Below are 18,047 nucleotides of genomic sequence, written 5' to 3'. Positions count from 1 at the left end.
GTCCTGGCTAGGGATGCTTCCCAGGCCCCACACCCCAGTCCTACAGCTGGTGCCTGCCAACCTCTTCAGTCCTCAGACAGACCCCAACTTCATCTGCTTCTCTGTTCTCCCAGAGGCCGGACCTACAGCAGAAGGGTCCTTGCCCTCCTTGCCCTGATCTAAAGGTGCTAGAAGATAATCACACAGTGGATGGGAAGGAAACCTTCTGAGGGTACAAGCCCCATCCTTTCCTCACCCCGCACATCACCCTTCCTTATTTTCCTAGTTTTGGCCACACAAGCTAACAACAAACACACATGGGGAGTTGCCAGCTACATAATTCCACGCTTCTCTTGAGCTACACAGATGAAGAAAAAGTGCTAGTGCTGGACTAACACTGCTACTTACCTGCTGAGTAACTTGGAGCAAATTCATTTATCCAGCCGGCAGCTATTTATTGAGCATCTACTACAGATGCTTCTAGTTTACAGTGGAGTCAGAGAGAGACTCACAAAGACTAACGAACACTGCTAAGGCTCTTAAGGCCACAGGTGTTTGTACGATTTCTCCCTACTGAAAAGTGAAATATCACATGTACCCTACTCAGGAGGCTGAGGCAAAAGGATCACTTGAGCCCAGGAGTTCAATGCTGTAGTGTGCTATGATCGTGCCTGTGAATAGCCACTGTACTCCAGCCTGGACAACACATCAAGGCTCTGTCTCTCTAAAACAACCTACCAACCAACCAAGAGAGAGGAGGGAAGAGTTAATAGAGTTAATATTTGACCAATCAATAGGCATTTGTTTGTAGCTAACAAGCCTTCAGAAATGTTGAGTGAGGTTTGCTGCTCTGCTAAGATGGTCAGTCTATCATTAGCCATGTGTAACAGTCATTTCCTAAAATATTCCTGCAGTTATTATAGCACTGCACTAAGCCGCTTATCTAGCCACATTTGGGGTTAATTGCTGGTGATAAGAGCAACATAAATATACTAAGCCACAGCCTTGCCTGACAAGGTTTTAATGCCAACCACCAACCAAGTTTTCTTCCCCTCTTACAGGCCTGCAATCATTTTTAGTGGCTATCACTCTTTACTGAATCACCACAATAAACCCTTTAGATATAAACAACTTGCCCTTCAATACAGCCATATATCAGACTCGGTGTCATCACATGACCCCTCCGCTGAGGAAGGAGGCTCAAGGCAGCAGTTCTCAATCTGGCGCACATCAGATCACCCAGAGTGTTACAAAATGCTGATGCCCAGCCACCACCAGGGTGCCTGGACACTGGGATTAGGTGAAAGCTCCTCGACGTGCCTTCACTTCCCACACCTTAAGCTCTGACTGAGTCCTTGAGGTTAACCCACCCAGAAAGCCTAAGTCTCAGCCCTGGGCATTCAAAGTGAAAAACTGGGGCTGACACATGCACCGTAATACATGGCAATAAACTACAAGGAAGTTGATAAGGCACCGTGGGAACTGCTATTTCCTGGGACTGCTTTTAAAAGAATGAAGAATCCTTTTTGGAATTTGTGTACTGATCCACACTCATATGTACTATCCTTCAATATGCCCAGGAACTTGCCTCCTGTGGAGTCTATAAGGTCCTCCTGCATCTTAACAGCTGCAAAGAAAGCAGCAGGGAGGATGCAGCGCACAGGCAAAGACTCCAGAAGAGAGACGGGAAGAAGAGAAGGAGCCGGGTAGAGAGAGAGGAAAATGGGGCAACACAGCCCTTCCCAACATCACCTGACAGCGCAGTGGGGATCCCAGAAAGGGAGAGGAGGTGAAAACCAGTGTTTTCCATTGTTTTACTTATTTTCATTTAGTTATTTTTATTTAGATAGGATCTTGCTCTGTGCCCAGGCTGGAGTGCCGTGGCACAATCACAGGTCACTATAGCCTCGACCTCCTGGGCTCCAGTGATTCTCTTGCCTTGGCCTCCTGAGTAACTGGGACCACAGGTCCATGCCACCATGCCTGGCTAATTTTTTCATTTTATGTAGAAAAAGGGCCTTGCTGTGTAAGCCCAGGCTGGTCTCGAACTCCTGGCCTCAAGCAGTCTTCCTGCCTCTGCTTCCCAAAGTGCTGGGATTACAGGTGTGACCCACCCACTGTGACCAGCTGAAAACCAGTGTTTTCTAAGGCAGGGCCCACACACAAGGAAGAGAGATGGGGCTTTGGTAGAGGAGATGCTAGCCCAAGGAGGAAGCACCCAGAGGGACCCCTTCCTGTGCCAAAGTCAGAACTCCTGTGGAACCTGAGAATGGGCACTATCTGCCTTCTTCTCACAGTGTTTGGCAAGTAGGGATCTAAAAATCAGTAACATTCAGCAAATATTTGGGGATTGAAACAGACAAGATCTCTGCTCTCAGGGAGCCAACAGTCCAGTGGAAAGACACATAAACAAGCCTATCAAGAAAAATTACAAACCAGCTAAGTGCTACAGAGAAAAAGAAGGGGATGTTTCTAATTTAGATTTATGGTGTCAGATGCCACAAAGACAGGCAGGGCCCCAGAGGTGTGCAAGCCCACACTGCTCACCCAGGGTTCAGCTCAGGCCCTTGTACCTCTGCAGCCTGCTCAGCTGAGATGCCAGAGCCAAGACATTTCCCAGCTGGCATCACCTATAGGGAGCCAGTCAAGGGGGCAGATGGATTCCTTCCACTCAGCGTGGTGAAATGCTTACAGGAAAGGGACTTGGCCAGAGGAAGACTGGGGACTAGGGCACATTAACTGAACACACAAACAGCCTTCCCATCCCCAAAAGAAAATTTGAAAATAAAATCTCAAAGATCCACTTAGCAAACAAGTTTCATTTTCCTTTAGTTTTCTTGAGAAGAGCGACAGGAACAGAAGTGGATCTGGAGCACAGCTAAAGGATGCTGGGGCATTTCTTAGGGTGTGAATGGTGCTGGGGAACTGGGCTTTAGAGATGCCCTAGAAACGCTCTAGTAAGCACCAAGCTTCGTATCTACTGAATGTGACTCTACAGAGAAACCCTGGGTCCGACTTCCAGGGCTGTACCAAGGGATGATCCTGATAGGTCCCCAGCAGCCTCCTCCCTTCCCTCCCCATCCCACTTATGCCACCAGAAGACGGGCTATGCGGCAGCCTCACCCCAGAGCTGAGCAATCATAACATCACTTCAGACCCCTCTTCTGGGTCTCAGTTCCTACTCAGTCATCCATAAAACCACTCAGGAGCTCTTCATAGGTAAACAGTAGATCCCGGCTGCCCCCTAAACAAACACTTCAGCACAGCCCCAAAGCAGGCTCAGGAAATGACAACCCATCTAATGCCCATCTGAGCCAGACACCATGAGGAAAGGAGGGCCATCACGAATAAAAAGCCACGCATTCCAAAACCAAACTGAGAGCGGCTGGGCCCTCCACACAGCTTCCGAAAGCACCACGGGGAGGACCTAGCACGGCCCTAACTGTGAAAAGAACACTGGGTTTAGAGTCCGAGGTCTGAATTGGTACAGCAGCTCCTGAGTTAACTAACTGGCATTGTGACCTGAATGGGGTCAGTTCACCTCTATGAGCCTCTATTTCCTCCTCTCCAAAACCACATCAGCATCATAGGTCTGTAACCGACCTCAGAGCTTACAGAGTGCTCTCACCTGCATTAACCTGTTTGAGGTACCCAGGAACAGATCCAATATATCAAGAATCTACCATCTCCAGTGTATACAGGAGAGAAAAGGGACTGGAAAGAGCTTAGGGTAACTCAGCCAGGATTACACAGTCAGGGTTGTTGTCTCCTGGGCTTCCAGGCCCCAAAGCCAATGGTTGTCTCGTTTTAACACATCACCTCCTCAGAACTGCCATGAGAAGCAAACGAGATCACACATAAACAAATCCTTGTCACCTAAAAAATGTTAATTAAATATAAAGGCATTTGAGTCTTTTGGCTGGTATTTGAGCCACTGTCTAGTCCAGGTCTCAACCCTAGGAATGCCCAAGTCTCATCCTGAGAGATTAATATAAATGGTCTGGGGTGGGCCTTGCTAAGGTATATTTTCTTTCTTTCTTTTTTTTTTTTTTAATCATTTCAGTCTTAAGGTTATACCTGAAGTTAAGGTATATTTTCAGAACTCCCTAGGGGATTCAAAGGTGTGCCCAGGATAGGAAATCTCTGGTCTATAGCCCTCCCTTCCCCTTCCTCGCTCCACTACCCATATGACCACCCTAATCCTAACCCTAACAGACCATGCAGGATGACACGGGGACGCTCAAAAGGACCTGGACCTAGGTCTCCCATGAATATGTGACAATCCCCTCTCTGGCCAGGGTCATGTTTCACTTCTTTGGGTATATGTCGCACACTGTAGGAGCTTAGTAAGTGAGCGCTGAGGCCGGGTGCAGTGGCTCACACCTGTTATCCCAGCACTTTAGGAGGCCAGGGAAGGCAGACTGATTGAGGCTAGGAGTTCAAGACCAGCCTAGGCAACATAGTGAGATCCCATCTCTACAAAAAATACAAAAACTGGTGGCGCATGCCTGCAGTCCCAACTACTTGGGAGGCTGAAATGGAAGAAGCACCTCAGCCCGAGGAGGTCAAGGCTGCAATGAGCTGTGACTGCACCACTGCACTCCAGCCTGGGCAACAGGGAAGACCCTGTCTCAAGAAATCAATCGATCAATCAATAAAAAGTAGTGAATTGAACTCAACTGGATTTTAGATGCTTGAGCACAGTGGTCTGGGCTGGTTCCACCTGAGTAGTAGTGCCAAAACTAGAGAAATGCTGAAGAGAGACTGCCTCCAAAGACAAGGTGTCTGTACACTCCAGTAGAAGAAGATTTAACCAATGACTGAGTCCTCCACTGACCGAGAGATGTCACAGCCTCTCCAGGAAGCTGGCAAGCCCTTTAGTCAGCACATACCTTCTTTCAGACCTGCATGAAATGCCCCAAATCGAGGGTCCTTGTTTCTCATCCTAAGAAAACCTGTTTTTTTTTTTAAGGTCATAAGTTCTGCTGCCACCTTATAACAGCAGCTTAGAAACCTGAAGGCAGGTCAGAGCATAAATGGGAAAGGGCACAGAAAGCCACACATTTTTAAGAAATAAAAATTCAGCTGGGCATGGTGGCTCATGCCTGCAATCTCAGCACTTTGGGAGCCCAAGACAGGTAGATTGCTTGAGCCCATGAGTTCAAGACAAGACTGGGCAAGCTGGCAAGATCCCATTTTTATAAAAAAAAATTACAAAAAATAGCTGGGCATGGTGTTGCACACCTGTAGTCCCAGCTACTCAGGAGGCTGAGGTGGGAGGATCACTTGAGCCCCAGAAGCAGAGGTTGCAGTGAGCCAAGATCACACCACTGTACTGTAGCCTGTGCAAGAGTAAGACCCTGCCTCAAAGTAAAAATTCAAAAAAAGTAGTATGTCTTTTAAAAAAACTGTCTTTTGGCCAGGTATGGTGGCTAACACCTGTAATCCCAGCATTTTGGGAGGCTGAGGCAGGCAAATCACCTGAGCTCAGGAGTTTGAGACCAGCCTGGCCAACATGTCGAAATCCCGTCTCTACGAAAAATACAAAAATTAGCTGGCCATAGTGGTGCATGCCTGTAGTCCCAGCTACTTGGGAAACTGAAGCAGGAGGATCACTTGAACCCAGGAGGTGGAGGTTGCAATGAGCTGAAATCATGCCACTGCACTTCAGTCTGGTTAACACAGCGAGACTCTGTCTCAAATAATAATAATAATACAATTAAATTTAAAAATTAAAGTAAAAACTGTCTTTTAAATTTCATATAATTTCTCAAGTCCAGCAATCAATCAGCTGTTGATAAGCACATGCTATCAAATGGAAGAAACGGGCCCAGGCAGGGCCAGGGCTCCAAGTGTGCTATGGAGGTCTGCACCTCATGCATTTTGTCCTTAGAAAGCAGCCTCCCTACCTCCCTGGTGTTCAAGTCAGACCTGGGTTAGCATGCAGGCTTCTCCACTCTCTGTTTGGATTCCCCTAGAAAAAGCCTGAGACAGGGATTTGAGTAAAAGTGACTTTTCTCAGAGGTGACCCTGGGAAACATTAGAAGGAAAGTAGAGGAGTGGAGAAATGAGAAAGGAAGGAAAGAAAGCCCCTAAAAAGAAGAGTGTGTTATCAAGCCTATAACTACCATGAGCCATTAGAGACTAACCCTTCTAGAGAGCTCTGGGAGACCATGCAGAATGCCAGCCTTAGAATGAGATTCCCCCAACCCCAAGGTCAAACGAGCTGGGGCATCCGTCTACTACTACTGCCCAACATCCACTGGTTGACAGCTGCTCTTGGTGGGTAACTCCCTGGCACTTCTGACTGACCCTATCAGCAGGCCCCAAGGTTGAAGGACAGAGAAAACCCTCAGGTTCTAGGAGCTGGAAGTCTGGCTGGCATGAGTAAAAGGTACATGCCCAGGGGATAGGGGCAGGGTGCGGAACCATCTGTCACAGGCTTGCTGTGTGACCTTGGAGAAGTTACTTACCTTCTCTTAACCAAGCTTCTGGAGTGGTGTAAAATAAAAAAAAAAAGGATAAAAAATGTCTTCCTTGTAAGGGTGACATGAAGATTAGATAAGGTCATGCATGGAAGGGATTAGCTCAGTGCCAGGTTTGTAGTAAAGACTCGATATAGGCTATTGGTTATCCTCAATATGCTTAATGAGCTTCCTCCTTTTGGAGAGTGGGGATGGGAAAGAAACATTTGGAAAAAGCTGATCTGGACGGGTCCCTCACTACTTCACCATGGGTAGCCACACACTCAGTGCCTGAAGCAAAAGTTCCAGAAAGACATTCAAGGGACCCCAAGTCCACCAAGGGTCATTGCGCAGAAGCCCAATGTGTTACTAAGTCTAATGACAGCAGAAAATTCCAAAAAGAAATTGATGCAAGATAAAGGAGGCATTCCCTTAGTCCCTGCCAGCCCCCTCAATTTATGTTATAAAGGATTTCTGACCCAGATGGAGACTGAGACTTGAAAGCAGGCAGCAGGCCAATGCAGTCTAAGTAATCTTCCTGAGGGAGGAAAGCCACCAAACAAATGCCCCCATCTAGATGCCTTTGGGTCGGCCTGGCCCAGAGGCCAGGGGCTAGATCTTGAGAAACTTCAAGGCTCCTCCCAGCCCCTGAAAAAGTGTGTCCTAACAAACACTAATGCCCTCCCCCCAATGGGTTCCTTCGGAAAATGCTGCTGGAATCAAATGCGTCTGAAAAAGGCTTCATGCCATATCCCCCTCTTGGCAAATTCTTATACCTATTACATATTAAAAGCTTTAATGCCTAAGAATTCTTTAACCCAGTATTTCCTAAATTTATTTGACACAGACAGTATTTGTGTAAAACAGTCCCCCTCTAACCTCAGTTCTGCTTTCCATGGTTTCGGTTACCCACGGTCAACCATGGTCTGAAAATATTCAATGGAAAATTCCAAAAATAAGTAATTCCTTACTTTTAAACTGTACACCATTCTGAGTAGTGTGATGAAACCTCCCCGTTCTGCTTCGCCCTGCCCAGGACATGAATATCCTTTTGTCCAGCAGACCCACGCTGAACACGCTACTCACCCGCCGTGGCCGGCTTAGTTATCAGATCAACTGTCACAGTGCTGCAGTGCTTAAGGAACCCTTGTTTTACTTAATAATGTCCTCAGAATACAAGTGTAGTGATACTGGCAGTTCAAATATGCCAGAGAGAAGCTCTAAAGCACTTTCTTTCTTTCTTTTTTTTTTTTTTTTTTGAGACAGGGTCTCTTATTTTGCCACCCAGGAGGGAGTACAGTGGTATGATCACGGCTCACTGCAGCCTTGACCTCCCAGGCTCAAATGACCCTTCCACCTCAGCCTCCAGGTAGCTAGGATTATAGGTGCGTGCCACCACACCTGACTAACCTTTTTTTAAAATTTTTTGTAGAGACAGGGGTCTCACTAGGCTGCCCAGGCTGGTCTCAAACTCCCAGACTCAAGCGATCCTCCCACCTCAGTCCCCCAAAGTGCTGAGATTACAGGCATGAGCCACTGTGCCTGGTCCCACTGCGCCCAGCCCCTAAAGTGCTTTCTCTAAGGGAAAATGTAGAAGTTCTCAACTTAATAAGGAAAGAAAAAAAAATCATATGCTGCGGTTGCTAAGATCTACGGTATGAACAAATCTTCTATCTGTGAAACTGTGGACAGTATATCGTCAAAACTGTTCTGTTGTATTATTATTGTTAATCTCTTACTGTGACTAATTTATAAATTAAACTTTATCACAAGTATAGATACACAGAAAAAACATAGTGCATACAGGGTTTGATACTATCCACGATTTCAGGCATCCACTGGGGGTCTTGGGCTATATACCCCTCGGATAAGGGACTACTGTATGTGAGACATCTATGAACAGCCCTCCAAGGGCACACTTAGTGGGAGAGCCTGGGCTGAAGGCAGTCCTGAGAGCTACAGCCCATCATCTTGGCAACCCTATGGCCTAGCACAGTGCCTAGTATACAGTAAGCACCTATTAAATGATTGTTATCTGAACAATTAGGGGGAAGGCTGAAAGAACGACTTAATGATGGTTTTCAAATCTGTGAAGTGATATAGTATCGGCAGTGCCAGGCAACAGCTCTCTGTTTCTAAGAAGGCACATATTTTAAATTGCAGCAGGAGGGATTTTGGAAGCCCTGCTCAGAGTTTAGGATTACAACCCACCAAAATAGGCTTCCAAGCTGAGCTGCGTCGCTTCCTTCTGTGGAGGTGTTGGTCTAGCACTTCGGCAGAGCCTAGAGTCTGCGTGCAGACGTCCACCCACCCCACCACCCATTCATTCACTTGCTTGTTCATTCAAACCCTTACTGAGCACCTACTGTGTGCTGAGCACTGATGGAGGTAAGGCACCGGGTCCCTCAGAACCCCTTCCAAAGCCAAGTGGGACCTTAGTGAGTTCTGTGATAAGGCCCAGGGAGCCCTGAAGGGGAAGGAAGAGGGGGCCATGAAAGTGTGAAGTCAGGAAGCCTCAAGCCCAGATGCAGCAGTTCATAACCTGACCACAGCAAGAGGTAATGGGCAGGGAGAGGGGGCCTATTACAGTTTCACACTAACACATGGGGCTGGCCTAAGGAATAAAGGCTCTACTGTCTCCTTGTGCTTGTTTGCCTGCCCTCCTCTTTCTCTTGTGACCACATCTCATTGTTCCCAGAGAACAGCCCTGCCCCCACTTCCAAGTCCTTCCCCTCCCCATACTCACAGTTCCAATCTCCTCTTCCTTTCTTTAAGGCACACTCCCCTTCCTTCCCACCACCTCAGAATTCCTCCCTATCTTCTCCCTGTCTTGTTCCTCCACCCCCTGACTTCCTCATTCTCCACACTCTATACCATCCCTTCTGGATCTGGGATGTCAGTGGCTTTCATATCCACTAACCAGACAAATGAATAAACCACAAGTCAAACCTAGGCCCATTTCTACTAACCTCCCTCCTCAAAAGCTGAGCTACAGATTGTTTTGCCTGAAAAAGGATTGGGGCAAGGAACAAGAGAGAGCCCAGGGCTGAGCACCCCTCTCATCCTGTTTTACCAACACCATGACCCAATCGCCTTCCAGATCTGCATCTGTAAGTTAGTATACACTCACCAGCCCCACCTGGATGCCTCCCAATAAGTCTGCATGTATACACTGATTGTGCTTCTTTTAAACAGGGGCTGAGATTGGCATGATAAGAGGACACCCCAGTGGACTTTACAAGGTCTTGCCACACTGTTGCAAGACACCGACACAAAGAATTCCAGGCTTAGGTGTAACTGGAGCAGTCATCTTGGCCAATGATGCCAGACCTAAGAGCTGATCATCAAAATCACCTGGGGAGCCTTGACAACCAGCTCCAATGTGTTTTAAATAGAGATCCATTCCTGAGCCCCGCCCCAGACCTTTGGAAGTTGTACCTTCCCAGTGGGGCCTGAGAGTCTGAATTTTTCAAAAACTTCCCAGCTGATTATGATAAGCCAAAGTTAACAATCAATGATGCAGTCAGTGACGTATCCAAACTTCCACCAAGCAGTCAATTTCCTTAGTAACAAGCCTAGGAGGTGGCCATCCAGTCTCCACTTGAATACCTCCACTGACAGAGAGCTGGCTACCCCAAGAGGCACCTGGTTTGGCTGCTGCAAACCCAATGGCTAGAAAGGTATCACCTACCTATAACTGAGACCTGTCTACTACTTCCACCCATTTGCCACAAGCCTACCCTTGGGAGCAGCAGAAAATAATTTAGCTCCTCTTCTAATGTCTGAAAAGAGGGATCCCAACAGAAAATAATTTAGCTCCTCTTCTAATGTCTGAAAACAGGGATCCCAGCAATAACACCTTGCCCTTCACATTAGGTTTTCTTATCTGATACGGTCTGCTCTTCTCTCAGATAAATATATGCTATTCTCTCAAATGCCCTCTCAGAAGTTTCCAGTCCCCTTACAAAACTAATCACTCTCCTTTGAATTCTAGAATCAGAGGCCATTGTATTTCAGACCAGGCCTCAACTCTCTGTTGAACTGGATAAGACTGTAAGCCTAACCAAGATTCTATGGGCATTTTCTAATAGCCACTCCAAAATGCAGGCTCACATTATGCTCACTGTCCACTAACTAGAAACCCCCAGATTTTCTTCATGACGCTGTAAAGAGAAATCTTCCCTGTCCTACATTTGGATATTGCCTTAAGGAGGGAAAAAAAAAAAAAAAAAAAAAAAAAAGCAGGGCTTTCCAACTTTGTGTTTGGGAGCAGAATGAATGCTGATCCTGCCTTCCATGAGCCAGCTACCCTCATCTGATAAGCATGGATGAGAGAAGGATGCTAGAGCCTCACTTACATAACTGTGCCCAAAGGATTTACGAGCATCATCATGTTGAAGCACCCAGAACAGGCTACGCTCCTGGGAAAGACACGACTGCAGACTGCAACCACCACAAGATAAAGTTAACTGAAGTAGCAAGCAGGCAGCCATGGACAGGAAGGCACCCAGCAAGAGGCTGCACCATCACAGGAGACTCCCTCTTCGGTTCCGTTTGGTGAGGACCAAGGTGGCAGTTCCATTCACACCTCTCAGGGGAGAGAAGGCCTGGCCCAAGCAGGGGCCACCGCTCTGTGTGTGTTCCGGCTGCACCCCTCTCCCCGCCCCATGAGAGGGACTCATGGCCAGAGCTTGAATACACAGGAGAGTTCCTATCCAAGCTTTCTACACTGATTTTGAAACTCTCTGCAGGGTTGTGATGGGGTTTAATGCATCATCCATGTCCTCTTTACAGACAAACATGAGCACACTGTTCTATGCTCCACAGAACACAGTCCTCATGCTCCTGCTGCAGACAAACACTTAGATTGAATTATTAACAGTGAACATTCCTGCAAATACAGCAGCTGGGCAGTCTGCTCCTCCGCTGAGACTCCGCCATTCCTGAAGTCCTCCCCCAGGGATCAAGGCACCTTAGGAATCTAGAAGATGACCCCAACCCAGCCACTTCTGCTCCCCTCCACATCTGCTCCCCTCCAAAACCCCCTCCTAACTTCTAGAGAAAGAGGCAATCTAAAAAACGATCAGTAAATATAATCAGCCAATACGGTCAGCCTTGAGGCAAGACAAGCAGACTCTCCTCTACTCCAAAACCAAAGCCAACCCCCAACCCCAGCCTGCTGCTGTGCTAGGGTTAAGACTGCTGGTGAAGTTCACCACCACCAAATTTGTTCTATCCAGAAATGCAGGTGACAGGGGAATTAACTGGTGGCAGACAATTCCTGGGCCTGTGGGTGAATGTGTCTTCTTCCACACCACCCAGCATCTCACATGGGGCTGCCAGAGTGACCCACCAGAGAGGTGTCTGGGCCACGTTCCAGAATAAGGTGGCAGCCCTTCAGCAGGGCTCCCTGGGCTGCTGAGCAGGTGGGCAGCAGGAAAGGTCCTTGAAAGGGAAGAAAGGGACTCCATGGAGTCAGAAGAGCCCCAGGTACTTCCCTAGGGAGCCAGAGGTCAAGAACCATCAAGGCCCAGGACCAAAAAAGCAAATGGCCAGGAGAAGCCAACTACCAGCCAAGAATAAACAGGAAAGGGCTGCCATGATCTCCTTTCATTCAAAGTTAACACAAAGGCTTCCAGGGCCACATCTACCACCTGGGTCAGCCTTGTGCCAGATAGACAGATGCGCACATGCTCACACACACACGTGCACCCCTGGGCAGCCACAGCCTTGCTTCTCAGTCTACGTCCCCACCCCCACCTCTCCCTTGCCTCCTCGCTACAGACATACGTGCTCACAGTCACAGAATTTCACCCACACAGCGCCTGTGCCTTTCTGATCACTAGAACAACTGGTGACAGTTGTAGGTTCAAACAGGCACAAAAGAAGAAATGCAGGAAATCACTGAGCTCCTCTGAAAGGAGTAGAGGGAAGGGCATAAGAACCTGGAGAAAGACAGGGTGGGGTGGAAGATGGGTTATCCCACACTGCTAGGGAAAACCCCTAGCAGCTCCCCCAAGCTCACAGGAACCCACGCAGGGTCAGAATCTTCTCCCTAGAAACCATGTCAGGAAGGTTGAATGTGGATGTGTAATAATAATACCACATATTTGAACAGGACTCTCCACTTTTCAAAGAGCTCTTCCATCCATTATCATCTAGAGTCACACCGGACCAGACGATAGAGCTACTCATCTCCTAAAGTGCAAATGATCACCCTGCCCACACAGGGCACAAAGATGCCTTCTCCAAAATAATCATTAATAGCTAAGCATATGTAATAGTTGTGTGAGCATGCTTGTTATTGTGTGAGTGTGTGCGGAAGCTCTATGTAGCAGAGTGGGATACAGTCAAACAAAAATGAGGTTGCCATGGCAACAGGCTCCAGCATCATTGCAGCCTATTAACACAAGTGAGGAATGTGTTTGGCAGATGCTCCAGTGTTATTTATGGTATGGGAAGAGCAGAGGGACTTCTAACAGGCAAAGGAGGGGAAAAAAACAACCCCATGACGCTCCTACTATACCCCAGTGAGGAGACAGGCACGACAGTGAGACAAGAGCACAGAAGAGGCTGAGAGGCCTCGAACGGGGAGGGAGAGATGGGAAAGCAAGGCCTGCAGGAAGGTAGCAGAGAGGTGAGGTGGGCAGACAGTAACAGGGACCAGGGGGAAAGGGAAGAGAAAGGAAGTCAGAGAGGAAAGGAGCAGGCAGAGAGAGAGAAGGAGCCGAGGGGGAGGGTGACGAACACTAGGGACAGAGCCACAGGGACAGAGAAGGGAAGAAGCACCATCCCACTAAGAGGGGCTGCGGCACTTTGTGTCCTGTTCCTCCCTTGAGTCAAAACCATCAGGAGCCTCCGGTTAAGAAACCAAATGCTTCTCCTAGTGGGAGCCAAGAGCAGAGCCCCACACATAAGAGAGAATCTGAAGAAGACTAAAATACACAGGTCAGATAACGATGTTGAGAACCTCAGCTAAGGGAGAGGGGGTCCAGCTTTGCAAGAGGAACAGTAAAGAAATGCCAGTCCAGTTTACTGAGGGCCCACTATGTGCCCAAGCCACTGAGGGGAGAATTCCCAAAGCCCCAACATAGGAACTGCTCACTGCCACCCCATTTCCCTGGACATGTGTCTTCCTCAAAGAAAAGAGGAAGGCATCTAATCCAAACCACTTCACATGCCTGCTGCTCTGGGGTAACCTGAAGCAGAGGTTAATGCTAGACTGTCCCACTAATATTCCCCCATCAGCCGGCAGGGTTTGCTCAAGAAAGACAAATTTTATATGAAGCATAATCAAAAGGGTAAATCAAGTACAAACAAAAAAAGATACCGTTTTCTCTGAAGCCAAATAGAGGAAATGTTTGCATTCCCTTGTCTTGAACCATTCATAACAAGTTCTGCACCACTCAGGACAGATCATATAAAGTAAATGTAAATCCACCCAAAATCCCACAGCCTTGCAAAGGTCTAAAGACCACAACGGGTAAAAGAAGAATGGGGTGGGAGCCAGTGAGGGTGTGGAGAGAAGGAAGAGGGATTTGCCTAAGGAACCAGAAGGGGAAGTCAGTCAGACAGACACTCTCTGTTGCTGCAATGGTATTTTCATGCTAAGATGGAATAGGGGCACCCCAGGTTCAGCAGCCCTTTCCTGGGATCTGACTCCAACCTCCCTCAGGAGAAACCATACCTACATCTGTAATCAGACCTTGTGTCCCAAGTCTGGTTCACAAAATACCCTGAACTATCCTGAAAATCTCCATATGGATGACATGCCCCTTCCTCTGCAGAAAAGCTACAATCCACCCAAGTCAGGAGCAGTCCCCAAAGATACAACGACCATCTGAAAGCACGAGTTCTCAGGTCAAAAGATTTGGGGCTTTTATAAGCACTAATAATGGTAGCAACTTTTATGCCACCACCTCTCAAAAGGTTTCTCTCTCGAGTTCAAAGCTGGTCTCTAAAGATTTTTTTTCTTCTGATCCCAGATCAGAAAACTTTTAACTTAGCATCAACATCCCCACCTACTCCACTCATTGGACCCCAACTATACTGGCAAGCAGTTATTAAAGCCCTACTAAGTACTCTGCACTGTGTTAGGCAAGGAAGAGAGAATGGAGAAGGAAAAACACATATACCTTGGGATTTGTGCCTTCAAAGAGGTTACATTGGATAGACAGCAAAACCAGTGGACACTGGAGAACGAGTAAGTGCTCCACTCTGTGGCTATGACTCTACTGTTAATCATGCAGAAGACCAAGAAGCCAGTGTGACTGGAATGGAAGGAGAAGGCTCCCTGTAGGGGAGTATAGCTTGGGGCAGAGGACATTAGAAGTGGAAGGGGCATAAACAATCCTCTCTTTCTCTAGAAAAGGCAGCGAAGGCCCAGAGAGCTTGCATGTCCCCTTCCTCCCAGTCACAGAGCACCTTGCGGGTTCAGCTAGAGCCCAGAGCCCTGAAACGCATAACAATGCTATTTCCTATGGGAGAATACTGTGTCCAGGAAGCCAGGGGACACAGGAGAGCAACTCAAGAAAGATGCGGTACTCAAGAGGATAAAAGTCTAAGGGAAGGTACTAGAAGAGGGGAGAGGGAGGAAGGCAACAATAATGGAATACCCTTAATAGGTTCTATTAGATAAAGCAGACACCAGTTGGGGGATGTGTGTACTGGGGTCCAAGGTGAAGAGACTTGCCTGTAGCAAGGGCCCAGTTGACTCTCACAGTGGAGCAGCATGCAAACAAGCAGGTTCAGAAGCAATCACGGATGAGAACCATGAAACCAGATCACAGGACACTAAAGGGAGATGGTGTGGACATCAGGGGGCTCCTCTCACCCTGAGGTCAGGATTGCCAACATGCCCCTCTCCTGGAAGCCTTTAAGAGAGTTCACCAGTTAACCAGGCAAAACTTATATTTCTTCCTGAACCTATAGTTCAAATCCCAGCAGGGATAAAATGTCCCCACCACAAGCAATGACCAGGGGGACCCATATGAAGGGGTCATGATGTTCAACACCAGCTTTCTGCTCAGGCCAGAAGAGGAATTGCCACCACACACATCTCAGAGGCTCCTTCCCACTTTAGCTAAAGGCAGCTTTTTGGTTTTGGGCACTTTGCTAACTGAAACAAACTTGTCAGTCCTCTTGCAAGTTCAGGGATATATCCAGCCCCCAAATCCCCAGCCTCAGACAGGTGGCAGAATCCTGCTATCTCCTCCTTAGCACTGAGCAAGGGGTGCAGGGTGTCCCCTCCCCAACCTTCTATCGGGGCTGGATTAACAAAGCAGCAGTGGTGCTTAGGAGGGGATGGATGCTAGAGGGTCCAGCCAGTTTTGTTAGGGACCTTTTGTATACAGGAACAGAAGCTCAGGAAGAGATGGAGACCACTCCATACAATTTTCTCCTCCAAAACCCTTTCTCACTGCATTCCCACAGTGATGGCTACAGTTCAATGTACGTTATCTAAGGAGCAAGGAACATTGCAAACGACACAAGAGGACTCTTTGTAAACGAAGCTGCTGGGGCTCAGAGGAGGGTGCAAAGCTCCTAGTTAACATTGCCAAGCCCTGTCTTTCTGGCTCTTTTCACCATCCCAAAGGGTAAGGGTGGGATCCCTTTCTTTGGAGTCAAGCAGAGGCCTGCCTGCCCCGCAGTCCAGTCCCGGTGGCCAAGTGGGCCCCTACCTGTTTGAGCAGGAACTGGTCCTGGGCGTTGGTGCGCAGGGCGATGGCCAGGTGGAGGGCGGACAGGAGCACCCCGCTGAGCACCGCTGCCCGCATGCGCACGGGCAGCAGCGTGTAGATGGTGTAGATGAAGAACACGGTCCACCAGATGCCCTCGGAGGCGCTGCGCGGCTGCGGCAGCAGCAGGCCCACCACCTGGACGGCCAGCACCACGGCGATGAGCGCATAGCAGGCCAGGCCCATGTGGTCCTGGTGGAAGGCGGCACGGTTGCAGAGCACAGCCATGATGAGGATCACGCCCACCGCGGCCGCCAGCACCGCCAGGTAGGGCAGCTGGAGCGGGGGCCGCGCCGCGTGGAAGGCCAGCATGACCAGGCACACGAGCACCAACACGGCCATGAGCATGGTGAGGCTGCTCTGGTTCAGGCGGAAGAAGTAGCGCTGGTACAGCCGCTCCAGCTTGTCCGACGGGAACTTCTTGGAGCGGAATATCTGCAGCAACGCCAGGCAGCAGGCGCCCAGGGACAGCACCGCGCCGGGCCCCGCACCGGAGCCCGAATCCGCCGAGCTGCCGCCATCCCCGGACCCCTCGCCACCCTCGACGGCACTGGCCTCCACCTCGTCGGCCGCGCGGCCCTTGCCCCGCCGCTCCTCCAGGCCCACCTCCACCGAACGGGGGCGCACCTCCGTCCCGCCCGCCGCGGCCGCCGCCGCAGCCGAGCCGCCGCCGCCGCCCGCAGGGGGCGCCCGGGTGCTGCCCCCGCCGGCCGCGCCCCGCCGTTGCCGGCGGCTGCCGCGACCGCAGTCGTCCCCGCCGCGCTCCTGCCAGGCGGACTTGGAGCGGAAGCTGAAACCGAAGCCCCCGGCCAGGGGGTCGTCGCCGCTCAGCGGAGGATCGTCGTCGTCGTCGCTGCGCCAGCGGCTGGCCAGGCGCTGCTGCTGCTGCTGCGGGGCCACCGCCCCCCCGGGTTTCTTGGTGGAGCCGCGGGCCGAACCCCCGGGGACGTGGGGGTAGCCATTGGCGCGGGAATCGGCCTCGCCCCACGCTGAGCGGTGTTCCGGGCCTCCCCGGGGCGCTGCCGCCGCAGTCTTCTGCGCTGCGAAGCCCGGGGGGCTCACGCTTTTGGAGCCGGACATCCCCCCGTCGGCCTCGTGGTCTCCTTCCTCCTCCCCCGGAAGCCGGGCCGGGGGTCTCCAAGGGGAGGGCGGCCCGCCGAGCAGGGGGACCAGGCTAGGGTCACACGTCGGGGGCGGCCCGGGGCCCTGAGCTGCTGCGGGACATCTTGGCACCCCCGTCCTGAGCGGAGGAGGAGGGCGCTGCCCGAGGTGAGAAGTAGCTGAGGATCCGCGTCGGAAGTCCCAGGTCCGAGTTGGAGTTGCCTCCGAGCTGGGGCAGCGGGGACTGGTCGGGCTGCTGCTGCGTCGTGCGCGGAGAGACGTCCGGGCTCCTGGCTCGCGTCGAGCTCGACGAGGGCCGGAGTTGCGGACGAGGGGGAACGGAGAGGTGTCCTTGCGGGCGGCGCCTCCCCGCGCCGGCAGTGCACGGGCGCGGCACTCGAAGATTCCGCCTAAGCGGAGCCCTGCTGCTCTCGGGGCTCAGCGGCGGCGAGGGCGGCTCGGCGGGGGTCCCGGCGAGGAGACACAGCGGGTGCCCTTTCCTCGCAGCGGACTGGGAGCGACTGGGAGGTGCTGGCGCCAGCCAGCATTATTTTCTTACGAGGGGTGGGGAGGTGGGATGGGAGGTGGAGAGGACGGGGGAGGGGGCGGCGGGCGGAGCAATAGCTCCGGAGCCCCGGGGGGGAGGGTCCTGGAGCCCGGGGGGGCCGTCGCCCGCATCCCCCACCTCCCGCGGCGAGAGTGGAAGCGTGGCCCGGGCGAAAGCCGACCCGAGCCTTCCGCGCGTCCGCGCAGGGGGCGGGGTCCG

General features: G+C 50.7%; 1 protein-coding gene across 3 annotated transcripts in view; it reads right to left on the bottom strand.

The window, feature by feature from the left end:
• The window catches only part of ADCY5 (adenylate cyclase 5), a 159,327-nt gene extending 141,530 nt beyond the window's left edge, over positions 1 to 17,797 (bottom strand). For all 3 annotated transcript variants that reach the window (XM_032267712.1, XM_032267713.1, XM_032267714.1), the window contains exon 1: positions 16,124 to 17,797. In XM_032267712.1, the coding sequence (XP_032123603.1) occupies positions 16,124 to 17,260 (1,137 nt within the window). In that variant the 5' untranslated portion in view covers positions 17,261 to 17,797. The remainder of the gene's footprint in view (positions 1 to 16,123) is intronic.
• Between the last annotated feature and the right edge of the window lie 250 nt (positions 17,798 to 18,047).

The sequence above is a fragment of the Sapajus apella genome, unplaced genomic scaffold, assembly GCF_009761245.1.
Source record: "Sapajus apella isolate SASKATOON/1434 unplaced genomic scaffold, GSC_monkey_1.0 scaffold171, whole genome shotgun sequence".
Classification (NCBI taxonomy): domain Eukaryota; kingdom Metazoa; phylum Chordata; class Mammalia; order Primates; family Cebidae; genus Sapajus; species Sapajus apella.
The sequence above is the reverse complement of the archived record's forward strand: the minus strand, read 5'-3'. Positions and strand labels throughout refer to the sequence as shown.